General features: G+C 38.9%; 1 protein-coding gene across 7 annotated transcripts in view; it reads left to right on the top strand.

Annotated features, from left to right (window-relative positions):
* Nucleotides 1-14,805, top strand: part of Pak3 (p21 (RAC1) activated kinase 3) — a 270,788-nt gene that overhangs the window by 239,030 nt on the left and 16,953 nt on the right. For all 7 annotated transcript variants that reach the window (XM_070039896.1, XM_070039900.1, XM_070039895.1 and 4 more), the window contains 5 exons: nt 2,245-2,293; nt 2,842-2,954; nt 6,754-6,871; nt 8,291-8,390; nt 8,895-9,091. In XM_070039896.1, the coding sequence (XP_069895997.1) occupies nt 2,245-2,293; nt 2,842-2,954; nt 6,754-6,871; nt 8,291-8,390; nt 8,895-9,091 (577 nt within the window). The remainder of the gene's footprint in view (nt 1-2,244; nt 2,294-2,841; nt 2,955-6,753; nt 6,872-8,290; nt 8,391-8,894; nt 9,092-14,805) is intronic.

The following is a 14,805-nucleotide window of genomic DNA, read 5'->3' as shown; positions in this document are numbered from 1 at the left end:
TGTAATGTCCCTTCCCCATGGTATAACCCCTGCTTTCACTGTATTTGTTGTTGGTATAATTTGTGGAGGGGAAGGGAAAAAACAAATCGTTTAAATAGGGATACAGGTGGACTAATTGCAACAATGAGATGTGCAAATCGTTATGCCGAAAAACGAACTTTACAACTTTGGCGGGGGGGGGGGGGGGGGGGGGGGGGGGTGTAGATGGGAAGGGATGGGAAGGGGAAACAAAGGAGGAGGCAACAATGCTTGATAAGAAATGTACTCATTACCTTGCCCATGTAATTGTAACCCCTCTGTACGGTATTTTCACAATAAAAAAGAGGGAAAAAAGAGTATGTTTTATTTGATAAAAAGCCTCAAGTCTAGGAAATTTTGTAAATTACCAAATTATGATTCAGGTGACACTTAGATGTGAAGTATGTTTTTTCAGTTTAGATATTTTAAAATGTGAGCAAAGAGATACAAAGCAGTAGAGTTTTCATTTGTAGATCATAGACTTCACGAACTTTAGAAATAGAGTAGCCCATTTCCTATACTTTACAGAGAAGAAAGAAAGATGGATTTGAGTTATAAGCTGTAAAACTTGCACAGGTTATTAAACCACTTTGAGTCCCAGTTTCTAATTTATAACATAAGGATGTTAAACTTACAATATATAGACAAATGAAGAGGAAAACAAGGAGAAAAATCTAGAGAAGAATCCAGTTTATATGCTACAAAATTAAGAAGAGTGAGGGAAGGGGTTGGAGGGAGGATGTATAAAAACATTGAAAGGACTAGGTGACATTGATCAAGATATATCATAGTAATATATACTCTTTATTAAATGGTAGCTCCTTTGTACAACCACCTAAAGGTAATAAAGAAATATGTTAATGATTACAAAACATATAAAATTATATAAAATTCTTAGTCAGTGGTACAGTGTGTTCACTATTTTCCCCAAGAGGGACTGAACTTTGGTAAGGGGAAATGACTAGTCTAAGGTTATACAACTTGTTGGGGGTAGGCCAAATATTCCTTATCTGCATTATCCATTTTATTTCCTGGGAGTAGGCAATATGAACTTCCTAAGCCTGTGAGAAATATTTTGGCTCAAGTAAGGACAAGAATAACAAGGAAAGTGACGCTGTAGCTCAAGTGGTAGAGCGCTCGCCTTGAGCTGAAGAGCTGAGGGACAGCGCCCAGGCCCAGAGTTCAAGCCCCATGACCGATAAAAAAAAAAAAGAATAACAAGGAAGTGGCTGATATAAAAATTCTAAACCCAGAAAACAAGACATCAAGAAATATGTAGAGACTAATGGGGAAGGAATTACCAGAAAGTGTACATGTTTGAAGAATTACAAAACCTAGTAAATACAAGGCTGATTTCTATCCTAATTTATTTATTAACCACGAATAAAACTTTATTTTATTTTCCTTGAAAGTGAGAATTGCAGGAAAGAATAGAGGTTTGAGTTACTGAAAGCTAATGCAAATTCAGCTACATTCTACAATTTCTATTTTCAAATCAAGTATATGTGATTGAAGTTAGAATGGAAGTGTAAGTACTATTAGGACTTAAGGAATGATAGATTTTCAAAGGCTATTTGGTTAGAGTGACATCTCATGAAATTCCAGACATTTAGTAAAAAACAAAAACTCAGTAGTTCCTTAGTTAAACCACATTATTTTTACTATGTGTAGCTTAGAGTACTGACATTGCACTGTTTTGTTAAGATATTCTTAAGAATTAGAAATAAATGAACAATATCCACTGTGTCCAAATACTAAATGTGAAGGCTGGTTTACGGTCACCTATGTAAGAGGACATATCCTTTACTCAACTACTCTTCAGTTAATCAGAGACCTGTGATGTTAGTTGTTGCAAGATCCAAGGAAAATTTAGAATATTCTAAGTGTTTCTTAAAAACAGAAAGGTCATTTTACTTAGTACAGTTGCAGGAGTTGATACCAGAAGGTCTGACTAGAGTTCCTAGCCACTGCAAGAAGTGAGCCATGATTAGTTCAGGAACAATTAATCTAATAAGTATTCCTGTATTGTGCACTTAGAAATTTGTCAAGAAAGTAGATACTGCATATTTTTACCACGGTACTGTTTTTTTTTTTTCAACATTCATCCTGTTCTATTTCATCCTTTAATGTTGACTTTGCTAACTATTCCTATCCTGAAAATAACTGCATTTCTTGCAAAGGAAACATATTGATTTCATACTCATTGGCCTATTTTCAACTTTGCAGGGCATCAGGTACTGTGTACACAGCACTAGACATTGCAACAGGACAAGAGGTAAATACTACCATTCAAGCCTTACTCTTTCCCTTTATTTTATATCTGTTGGCTTTTCCTTTTATGATATCCATGTCTTTTGTTTTATTTTGTTTCTTTGTGTGCTGGTACTGGGCTTGAACTCAGGATCTGAGTACTATCTCAGAGCTTTTTTACTCACGGCTAGTATTCTACCAGTTGAGCCAAAGCTGTGCTTCTGGCTTTTTTGGTGAATAACTGAAGATAATGAATCTTACAGCCATTCATACCTGGGCTGCCTTCAAATTGTGATCTTCACATCTCAGCCTCCTGAGTAGCTAGGATTATAAGCATGAGCTATGAGTGCCCGGCTAGTATCCATGTCTTTTAAAAGTGGGTAACAATGAGTTGAGATGAGAGTTTTGTTATTTTTATCCAACGCAACTGAAGTGATGATTTACCCAAGAAAAAGGGCATTGGAGTACAGAGAAAGACCTTACTAGGTAAAGAGTTTATATATGCCTCCTTTTTGTCTCCAAAATGTATCTGTGGTTATTGTAATAATTATGTCATATTTAATTATCATTCAGGTGGCTATAAAACAGATGAACCTTCAGCAGCAACCCAAAAAGGAATTAATTATTAATGAAATTCTGGTCATGAGGGAAAATAAGAACCCTAACATTGTTAACTATTTAGACAGGTAAGTGTTTTATTATGTACTTGTTTTCTTTATGGGAGGACATTTTCTTGGCCAAATATTTTCTTGGAGATGTATTAATCTAATAATCATTCTACAAATATTACTCAAATGCTACCAAGTAGCTTCACCCAAAATATCTATATCCATCCATCAAACATGTGAAAAAACATTTTATGGGCCTGCTTCTAAACATAAACAGTTATTGTAATTTCCTTTGGAGGACTGTGCTGCAGTGTTGGCAGGAAATGGACTGTTGCTTGGAAGAGAAAGCAGTAGTGTTTTAAGCATCCCATCAAGTGTGTTTGGAGTCTGTATGGTCCCTGGGAGCTAAGTGAAGAAGGCTGAGTACAATGGTCTTTGCTTTAATGGGTGCTTTGTGATTAACTGACAGTGAGGTCTAGGGAATTGAGACTTTGATCTTAAGCCTTTCTCATAAAGCAGGTAATTAATGTCTCTTTTATCAACGTTATTAACAGTGTTATAAATAGGCATTTAAAGACAGCGCTAACTCTTCTCTTGTGGTTAACATCTGTCTTATTCAGCTTTAGTGTTTAGCAGCACAGTGTTGTGTTCTCTGTGGGGATACAAAGGAAATAAAGCTGGATCTTCCACCTCTCTGAGCTTAAAATCTTGCTGTCTGTGTTTTAAGCATCTAGGGCTGTCATAGAGAAGGAAAAAGTGATAGTTGGATTTTAGAATATTTAATTTAAAATTTATTCATGTTTTATTACCTTTAATTATCCAAAGGAGTTTTTATTCAACATGTCAGTCTATGACTACAATGCATCTTGATCAGTGTTGCCTATCCATAATTCTCTCCCATCTTTCCCAACCTCATCTATACCTTCAAGTTACATGATTGAATATTATGACTTTATTTGCCCATCTTTCATCTCCATTTCTCTATCCTCCTTGACCTGTTCTTCTCCTTCAAAATATTCTGGGTCCTTCTTAGAGACTTTAGTTGCTTACCTCACCAGGTTAGATGCAATAAATAGTCCTTGGAACAATTACTTTGTGAAATGTTTCATGGAGGGATACCACCACACACACTGCATCTCCCCTCACATACTCACCACCCACATTCCACCATCATACACAGAAGATTCGCTGCTCATTGTGACATATATGCAGCCAGTGTGCCTTAAGATTACCCCCTCTGTTATTCTTCCTCCACCCTCCTCCCCTCATGCCTACCCAAACCAATCTCACTAGATTTCACTGTTCCAATTTTACATATATACATAATGTATTCAGGTCACATTCATCATCCTTTACCTCCTCTGTTCATCTTACCCAGTTGCACTAGTGCTCACATCCCAGGCAGGACATGCTTTATATTTATGGATGGTACCGCTTTAAAGGTGTTTCATCATTGTATTTCATACCTAAATACAGTATTTTAATCAGATTTTCTCATTTGGGGAAGGATGCTACCAACACACCTCTAACAGCTCTCCTCACCTGGATCGCACTCTCTACATGCGCACACGCATGGATGCACACACACACACACACACACATACACTCTCACACATATATGGAGCATCCTTTCAAGTGCTAAAGGAGAAAGTTGTCTTCTCTCCCCTCCCACGGGTCCTATTCCTCCATGTCTGTCTAGTTCACTGTGCAGGTGTGGGTTGGACAACCACCCCCAGAGGACTTACCTCCCTCCCTTCCCACTCACCCTCTTCCCCCCTTTCCTTCTATCTCTCTCCCCAACAGCACAGAGCACACAGAAATTCATATCTCATCACCATCGTGATTTTATTTTCATCATCCTTTGTCTCGTTGGATTCACGAGAACAAGGAAGGGGATCGACCACTCGCCAGCGGCGAGGGTCCTAGTGACCTCTCAGAAGGACCGGCAGGATAGCCCTGGCTTGGCTTTCATCTTAGTAGCTACTGAGATGGTCACTAAAGATGACGGACCTCTCTTAACTTGGTCCTCTGGGGGCTCACGTTGGTGCAGGCGCTTATTGGGGAGGCGTTTCTTAGTAACACGACCACAAATTGGTGATGGTCCTGGCTCCTCCTCCGGTATAGGTGAAGCAGGTCTGCTGGTGACAATAACTCTCCACTGCCCAGACCTGCCACGGCGCCTGAGACGACCCACCACTGCATTTGTTGCCCTGGCCTGGAAGGAGAACGGGAAGTTGTTAGGCATGGCCTGGAGAGGAGAGAGTGGGAGATGGGGACAGGGAATCCACAGAAGGGATAAGGGCTGGGAACATTTTGTGTTGGGGAAGGCCAGCGTAGAACTTGGGAAAGGAGTGAAGGGGAAGGGAGGACCTGTGATGTGTCACCTCACCTTTCTTTTACACCGTCGACGACGTCGAGAAACGGTCTTCCTTTTGTTTCTCACGGGTTTGCTGGATCTTCCCCGCTGGAATGAAGTTCCCTCCTGGGCATCAGCCGCTGCTGCAGCAGCAGCCATGCTCCGCGTTATCACCACCATCCTTCCTTTTTTGTAGGCTGCAGCGGTCTGACCCCCTGGGCCACAGGACACTCATATATATACCCATGATGACAGGGTGGCCACGCCCTTAGTCATTGTTAGGTCAGCAAGTCACCCCCAGCCAGCCAATCACTGACCAGGGCGGGGTTTAACGTCACAAAGCATCATCCTGACTCCTGTGGAGATGGGGCTTGTAAAGGGGAAAGAGGGAGAAGTTTCTGGAAGGGGAGGCTTGCCTCTAAGTATTTGTTCAAAGGGGTTCAATTCAATATGTTAGGCACAAGGCATCTTGGTTGATGTGGCCCCTTCATTCATTCTCCCCCATCTCTTCCAACCCCACCATCTCTACAAGTTACTTGGTTCCATTGTCACATATGTACATCGAATATTAAGACTTCCCCTTCCTGTCTCCTGTCTACCCTCTCACCTTTACCTTCCCCTTCCCAACACATGTTTATGTTCCAGCTTCTTGACATTAATTTTGTTAAGCCATAAATTAGTTCTTTGAAGGAGAATTGCCTCTGCATATGACAAACAAATAAGTGTTTCCAACCCTGTCCTTTAAAGTTCATCTGCAGCAGAGTGACCTGGAGTCATTTCACATATTTAATTGGTAAAATTTACATTTCTACAGAAATGCAGATTTTTAGGCTGCTTTCCATGATTAATGAAGTAGAGTTAGCGAATTTTCTTTTTTAGCATGCTTTTCAGAGGGATCTTAGGGGCAATATGTTCTGGAGTGGATAGAAAGTCTTACTTCATAGTGATATGAATGAAAGCAGATTGGACTCTTTGGAGATTATGCTGTTCCCTATAATTCTTTTCTGTTGTTTATTAGGGAGCCAGAGAGATCTAATAGTACTGCTGATGTGTCATCAGATGATCCCAGGTGATTTGAATACTCTCATGCTCTTTCCCTGAATGGTAGGGCTCTTATCTTTGGACTCCATACTTCATTGCTTGGAGTATATTTCTTAAAGATAATAGGCATAGCTGTGTGCTCACACCTGTAATCCTGGCTACTCATGAGGCTGAGATCTGAGGATTGCAGTTTGAAGCCAGTTTGGGCAGGAAAGTCCATGAAACTTACCTCCAATAAACTACTCAGAATATGCTGGAAGTGGCACTATGGCTTAAGGGTAGAGCTCTTGCTGTGAGCACAAAAAAACTCAGGGACAGTACCTAGGCCTTGAGTTCAAGCCCCAGGAACAGCAAAAAAAAGATAATAGGCATCATTCTTATCATCCTTTTCACAGTTGACTTCTATGAGAATGGAGACCTAAAGAATATTCATCACTTTTCTAGTTCCAAGTCAAAATCTTTTTTTCTTTTTTATTACAGCTACTTAGTAGGCGATGAACTGTGGGTAGTCATGGAATACTTGGCTGGTGGCTCTTTAACTGATGTGGTCACAGAGACTTGTATGGATGAAGGGCAGATAGCAGCAGTCTGCAGAGAGGTAAGACAATAGAATATTTCTTATTGATGAGGACAACGTGAGCCATTTGGTTAGTGTTCTCTTTCTGCTTGTTTACAATGTGTACAACCTCAAGATAACAACAGTATAACTTTTCTACTAAAAACAGAAAAAGAAGTGCAAAGACTAATTTCAACTTACAACATAACTTAAAAGCAATTCCACCTACTCATCTCCAAGTCATTTATTTTAGTTACTTTTCTGGGGATCTTTGGAGCTCCATTATACCATTCAGGATGGATTATACCTATGGTCTCATACTGTAATGTCAATAAACATGAAAAATGATGATGCTCATGTGGACCTTTTTTCTCATTTAGTGAAGATTTTACACAAAAGTAACTTTGTAAAATACAGATCACATTATATTCCCATTATTTTCTAGAAGGCAACTTAAGGACCTACCTCCACATAGAAAACAATTGTTTCCATAGTTCAATCTGAACATTCCTCAGTCCTTCCCTGTGCTAGAAGGTCTATTTCAAAGAGGAAAACAGTCAGATAGCAGGTAGTGCCCTTAGTTCCAAGCTAAATTACAGATATTTTATTTTTTTGTTTTCTTCAATACTTTTAAAATAAAATATTCTACATTAGAGTCTCATGCCGAATGTCATCATCTTCCTCATTTGTTTAGATAAGCTTTTCTACAAACAAAAGCAAAAACAGACTCATTGAAACTTCACCAGTGATATGGAAACAAACACATTTCATTTCCATATATTATTTTAAGTAGTTCCTGTAAATTTCCTCCTTTCTTGTTTGCCTCTCTTATTTTTCATGCCTGAAACATGCACACATGGAAAAACTCTGGTTTCTCTAGTCAGTCAAGAGAATATTGTACCTTGTGTATGTTTTTATATTTTATAATTTTGTATTTTCATATTTTGTATCGGCTTTTATATTTTAGCATTTGCAATAAAAAGGCATATCCAAATGAGTACCTGTAGTTTCTTCATAGCACAGGAGCCATTCCTAAATCAGGCTGTTCATCAGAATCAGTTTAGGGAACTTATTTCAGAAGCACATTTTTATGTCACATTACAGAACTAATGAATCATATACTTCATGTAAACTGCTTCTTCCAATATTTATCTGAAACAATCTTCATCCTGCAGATGAGGCCAAAATATGATTATATTTATTTGTTAGTATAACTGTATGAATAACTATACTATGTACCTCATCCTCATTCTTCACAGCTTAGTCTGACATGGGAGCCATCAAATGTATAAACCTAATGAAAATCAATGGAGTATATATTAATTTTTAAGTGGTATTAGAACATTAACTAATCTATTTCAGTTGACATAGAGTGACACCCTTGCTCAAAAATCTGTCTAGAAATGGAACTTAGAATCTTAAAAAATATGATATAATTAGAACTTTCTTCTCATTCAATAGTGCCTCCAAGCTTTGGATTTCTTGCACTCAAACCAAGTAATCCATAGAGACATAAAGAGTGACAATATTCTTCTCGGGATGGACGGTTCTGTTAAATTGAGTAGGTATTTTGATTCAGATAATGTTTCAGAAAATAGGGAATTTCTGCTTTTCTGCTATCTTAATACAATAATGACCACTGAAAGGGATTTCCTTGAAAGCAGTTATAATACAAAGAATTTGTCTAACACTCTTTCCTGTAGATTGTGATTGGATTTTTTTTAATATTTTAAAATTTCTAATGGCTTCTAGAAATATGAAAGATTCTATATGCTTTAAGAAACAGTATTGGGGAGGGAACTATGACTGAAGTCTAGAGAAAAGGCTTTAGTCAATTATTTCAAAAGACATTAAAATCAGGACCAGCAAATTACTTCTGGGCCCTTTGCCAAGATCAAATACAGTAAAATTAGGAGCTGCCAAGAGATTGGGTAACAAAAATTATGAGCTGGGCAGTTATGGAATTTCAGGGTCTAATCAAGGAAGCTTCAGTCTTATCTGAAAGTAACCTATTATCAAAAGACAATGATTTGGGTTTATTTTAATTGACGTTTCTTCTCTACAGCTGACTTTGGGTTCTGTGCCCAGATCACTCCTGAGCAAAGTAAACGAAGCACTATGGTGGGAACACCCTATTGGATGGCACCAGAGGTGGTAACTCGAAAAGCTTATGGTCCAAAAGTTGATATCTGGTCTCTGGGAATTATGGCAATTGAAATGGTGGAAGGTGAACCCCCTTACCTTAATGAAAATCCACTCAGGGTAAGTCAGAAGAAAACCCAGGTACTTCATCCCAAGAAAACAGGAAAGACCAAGTATCACTCTTGATTCTATCAAAAGTGTCAAGAACAGGCTTTTCTCTGGGACAAGTAACAGGAGCACCAAGTTATAGTTTAAAAGTTATCAGTTTTGAGAGTGTGGCCCAAGTGGTAGAGCATCTACCTCGCAAGTATGGAGTTCTGAGTTCAAATCGCAGTATTGCCAAAAAGAGAAACACTTTTTCTCCCTCTTTCCCTTTCCCATCTTCCCACCCTCCTTTCCTCCTTTCTTTTCTTGCTTCTTTCTTTTCTTTGGTGACCATAAAATCAATGATGCCTAGCTATGTGGAAGGCATAATTAGGAACATCACAATCCAAAGACATCAAGTTGGAAAAACCCAGCATTGTATTCAAAAGAATAAAGCAAGGAGTATGGTTCAAGTTGTAGAGTACTCTTCTAAGCAAGCAAAGACTCTGAGTTCAAAACCCCAGTATTGCCAAAAATCAAATAAATAACATTAATAGGAGTTTTAAGATTTTTCTTAGGACATCTCAACAGGTTTCTAAAATTTCTTGGTCTCAATATTTCTAATGACATGAGCTCTTTAAAGTATTTAGTATATAGCTTTCTACTATTACAAAACAACAGAAGAAATTCAGGAAATAGAAGATGTGGGGAATAAGGGGTTGTTTTTATCACATCATGCTTAAATGATCTATCTAGGAAACACTTGCTTTGTAATTACTTTGACAAAGTAAATAAATGCATTTCTAGAGCAGCTATATTTTTTAAAAATTGGATTTTCCTTCATTATCAGTAATGATTTATTGAGCAACAACGGCTTGGTGAAGTATTGAATGTAATACAGAGATAGTACCAGCCTGGTGAAATCACAAACTTAATTAGAAGACTGTCAAGAAGAAAATGAATGGAAACAGTTTGGGTTGGATAACTCAGCTTGCTACTGTAAAATTAAACGTTTCAACCTCATATGGTCCAATTCTGTCTCCAAAGCAAAAACTCAATTTTGTAGCTTAACCCCACCATCATCATTCAGAGATGTGCTGTTGATCATAAGGAGAAAATAGCAAGTAAGAATAAAAATAAGAAAAAGAAGTGCTTGCTCAGAACACAAGTCAAAGCCATTTTCTTGTATATAGCCTAATCTGAGCCACAAATTTACTTCATACACATAAAAGATATGATGTTGAAGGGGGGTGGGGGGAGGAGGGGAAGGGATGGGAAGGGGAAACAAAGGAGGAGGCTACAATGCTTGATAAGAAATGTATTCATTATCTTACCCATGTAATTGTAACCCCTCTGTACAGTATTTTCACAATAAAAATTACAATTAAAAAAGAAATATGCACAAATTCAAATTCTACCCCCATAAATGATGCACCATTCCTCTGATAAAGGCATATTATCTACAACATTACCACTAAGTCTAAAATTGAATTTTATCCTTGGCATACAAAAAAACATTGTCCTTATTAAATAGTAAAGCATGTTTTCTTTAAGCTTGCAAAATCCATATTGAAACCAAATATTTGTAGCTTTCTTTACATGCAAAGCAACCTATGAGCTAATTGTCTAGTTTTTTTCACTTGACCATTTTGCTACTGAGAGCTTCATTCCCTATGTATGCACAGGAGCAGTCTTCTCCCAACCCGCTTCCAGTTTCTCTTTGGTACTTGTCCTCTCATCCTTGAACTGATTAGAAAACAAGGGATATGAGTGAGTGCCCTAATGAATGTTATGGGCTATTGCTCTGGTCTCATGAAACAATCTGGAAGTGAGATGCGCACATTGATTAGCTGCCTGCAAGGTTGAGTGGAAAAGAAGGGCCCTTTCCCACCATTTGTGGGTCAGCTCGCCATGAATTTAATAAAGTACCCCCCTGACCTATGGACCAGCGCATCAGGATAATTACATGGGCTTTTTCTACCTTTGCCCATTAAAAAAACAGGACTGGAAGAACACATCAGGCCTGTTGTTTCCATGGATTTCTTCCTCTAAGTCTTTGGAGTTTGGAGGCACTAAACGGATTATGGCTATTTTGCTTTCTGCCATCTAATGAGTAATTTATAACATGCAGAATTTAAGGATTAAATAAAATGGCTTTATAAAACAACTGGTCTCCATAAGGCATTTATTACCTTCTTCTGTTTCCCAATTATAATTGATCGCTCTTTAGCCAGGCTGCTAATTGTTAGAAAAAAGGAAACAAGTTTTAATCTTTATAGGCATCTTCTAGCCTTAGATTAGAACTCATAATTAACAGCTTGTCTTAGAATCCATTATATCTAAGCAAGTACTTGCAGATTAACAAACCACAAAGTTCAGGAAGCCTACATTAAGGCCATGACAAAAAGACCTGCCAGAAAGACCACCCTGTTGAATTCCACTGATAAAATTTTACTCTGAATTTCCTCATTATTTTCCTTCTATGATCAGCTTCCAATTAATCAGCAAGTCCATATTGAGCCAATCCTATTCTGAGACTATCTCTCCTAGACAACAGAAATACTTTTAAACCTTTGAGTTCAAATATGCTGTCTTCATGTTATCTTAAAGAAAACAATGTCTCAGTCTAGATTCCCTTATTTGGGAGTTAAAAAATGTAGTCATTAAAACTATGGTGAGATTGGAGAGAAAAAGCTGTAACATGAACCTGAAGCGAGCCTGCATTTTCTTGGATCTTGCTTACCAGGCCATATGTGGGGAATTTGTGGGGAAATACAAAGTCAGCTAGAGCTTTCAAAGGAGAGGTATCAAGGAGTGTAGGATTCACTCTGGTTTTTTTTGTTGTTGTTGTTGGTCGTGGGGCTTGAACTCTGGGTCTGGTTGCTGTTCCTGTGCTCTTCAGCTCAAGGCAAGCACTCTACTGCTTGATCCACAGCACCTCTTCAGGTTTACTAGGGGTTTATTGGAGATGAGTCTCTCGGACTTTCTTTCCCCGGCTGGCTTTGAACCCCAATCCTCAGATCTCAATCGCAATCCTCCTCCTGTGTAGCTAGGATTACAGGCGTGAGCCACTGGCGCCCAGCTTACTCTGCTTTCTTTGTGTGTGTGTGTGTGTGTGTGTGTGTGTGTGTGTGTGTGTGTGTGTGTGTGTGTGTGTGTGTGTGTGTGTGTGTGTGTGTGTGTGTGTGTGTGTGTGTAGCTAGGATTACAGGCGTGAGCCACTGGCGCCCGGCTTACTCTGCTTTCTTGTGTGTGTGTGTGTGTGTGTGTGTGTGTGTGTGTGTGTGTGTGTGTGTGTGTGTGTGTGTCAGTCCTGAGTCTTGAACTCAGCGCCTGGGCACTGTCTCTGTGATACTTTTGCTCAAGTATAGCCCTCTACCAGTTGAAGCACAGCTCCACATGCAGCCTTTTCTGAATAGTTTATTGGCAATAAGAGTCCCATGGACTTTTCCTACCCAGGCTGACTTCAAACAGCAATCCTTGGATCTCAGTCTACTGAGTAGCTAGGATTACAAGTGTGAGTCACCAACACCCAGTTTCATTCTGTTTCCTTTAAAATCTTTCAAATACTACCTGTCACCTAGGCACTATTTTTAGGTTTTGGGGTAGGCCTATTAGAAGATAGAAAAGGAAAGGAAGGAAAGGGGAGGGGAGGGGAGGGGAGGGGAGGGGAGGGGAAGGAGGGGAGGGGAGGGGAGAAGAGGGGAGGGGAGAGGAGGGGAGGGAAGGGAAGGGAAGAGAAGGGAAGGGAAGGGAAGGGAAGGGAAGGGAAGGGAAGGGAAGGGAAGGGAAGGGAGAAAAAAGTGAGTGCAAAGAAGATAGTGTGGTAAAATGGAGGGTAGCATGCACTTGTAGAAAAAATAATGAGGTATCAGTAATTAGGCAGGTCTAGGTTTCCTGACTCTGCAACCTACCAGCCACCTACCAGCTGTATGACTTACTACAAGTGTCCTAAAACCTTTCTGAGCCATTTTGACTTTTATAAAATAAGAATAATATCTATCTTACTGAGTTGGCGTGAAAGCTAAATGAATAGTTGTGTGTCAGTGGCTCATGACTGAGATCTGAGGATATTGGTTGAAAGCCTCTATGGACAGGAAAGACCTTGAGATTCTTATCTCCAATTAATCACCAAACTGCTGGAAGTGGACGTGTGGCTCAAGTGGTAGAGCACTAGCCTTGAGCAAAGCACTTAGTCCCTGAGATCAAGCCCCTGGATGGACATAAAAAATGAATATTATGTGTAAATCACCTCACACTGTATCTAGCTTATTGTAAAGAAACTGAAAACTCATGTATGAGTAGAAAGGGAAGAAAGGGAAAATAGAGGAACAGTGCTTGGAGTGATTTTACTCACAAGTGAAATGAGATTGAACTCACCACACTCTCTAGCACTTTCCCACTCTCCCAACCCAATGAATAGAGGATTCTTTACTGTTCAGTATAATTAGCATAGCAGCTAACACTGAACAGGACATGCTCAAGGTGAAGTCTCCAATATGGTATACATTTCAATATTGTTTACATTACATCGTGGCTTCTTTCTGTTTTTGATGTGTCAGCTGCAATTGAGCAGACCCCCTATGAATATTGCTTGTTAACATATATTTGATGCAAGGAATTGGCCACTTTCCCCACAGTTATAAAATGATTGGGTTTTCTTTTAATGTAAATTCTTCTGTAGTAGTTGCCCTAATTTTCTTATAAAATGCTTTTTAAAGGTCAGAGTTATTAACTATATTGATGTTATGAAGTTGGTACCCTTCCAGAGACAGAAAGGAGACAACCTTCTTACCATCCCCCACTGCCTGAAGACTTTGCACTCAACATAATTGGCCTTGGACATGTTGTTCTGGGATTCATGAGCATTTTTAATGAAGCCGCCAGTAAAAAAAAAAAATATATTCCTTGTTCCTTCTGTTCGCTTAAGTGACTGGGATTAAAAATTCAGTCATACTCTGTGTATGTGCAAGCCAAATGTTGGCCTTCTATTGATAAGAGTTTTTTGTTCATTAAAGTTATGTTTTTAGGAACTCTAATTACAATGACAATTCTATATTTATTTATTTATTTATTGTTGGTCATGGGGCCTGAACTCTGGGTCTGGGCGCTGTCCCTCAATTCTTCAGCTCAAGCTAGCACCCTACCACTTGAGCCACAGGGCCACTTCCAACTTTTTTCTATGTGGTGCTGAGGAATCAAACCCAAGGCTTCGTGCATGCGAGGCAAGCACTCTACCACTGAGCCAACTTCCCAGCCCCATGACTTAATTCTAAATAAAGGGCATGATCACTTCTGCGAAATAGAACTTGGATTTGTTTTGTTCCTTAGTACAAAGATGGCATCCTCTTTTTAAACAACTGCATTCACAAATAATTGAGCTATATCAATAGGTTTTGATGGAATTTGGTATTTGTAAAGTCTCATTTTTTGAATCCTTTTTTTTGTGTAGTTTTCCAAACCTTTGTCCAAGTATTCTCTTTCTATTCTTGTTTTCAGCATCTGTGAGGTTGTATCAAACATTGAGCAATGGAAGACAGTTACTAGTATCAATGCTAAAAATAATATGTAGTATAAATAATGAACCATGGATAATATACCAGTGGTTCTCCTCCTTGTTTATACAAGGGAATCATCTGTGGCACTTAAAAACCAAATGGTACTAGATTCCAACCTTTAGAGAAAGGTGGTACCCAAGAATAGATGAAATACAAAGCTATATGGTAAGTCTATTATGCTGCACTGTACAT

This window comes from Dipodomys merriami, unplaced genomic scaffold (assembly GCF_024711535.1).
Source record: "Dipodomys merriami isolate MVZ:Mamm:240054 unplaced genomic scaffold, mDipMer1.0.p SCAF_3, whole genome shotgun sequence".
Classification (NCBI taxonomy): domain Eukaryota; kingdom Metazoa; phylum Chordata; class Mammalia; order Rodentia; family Heteromyidae; genus Dipodomys; species Dipodomys merriami.
Note: the sequence above shows the minus strand (reverse complement) of the source record. Positions and strands in the feature narration are given on the sequence as shown.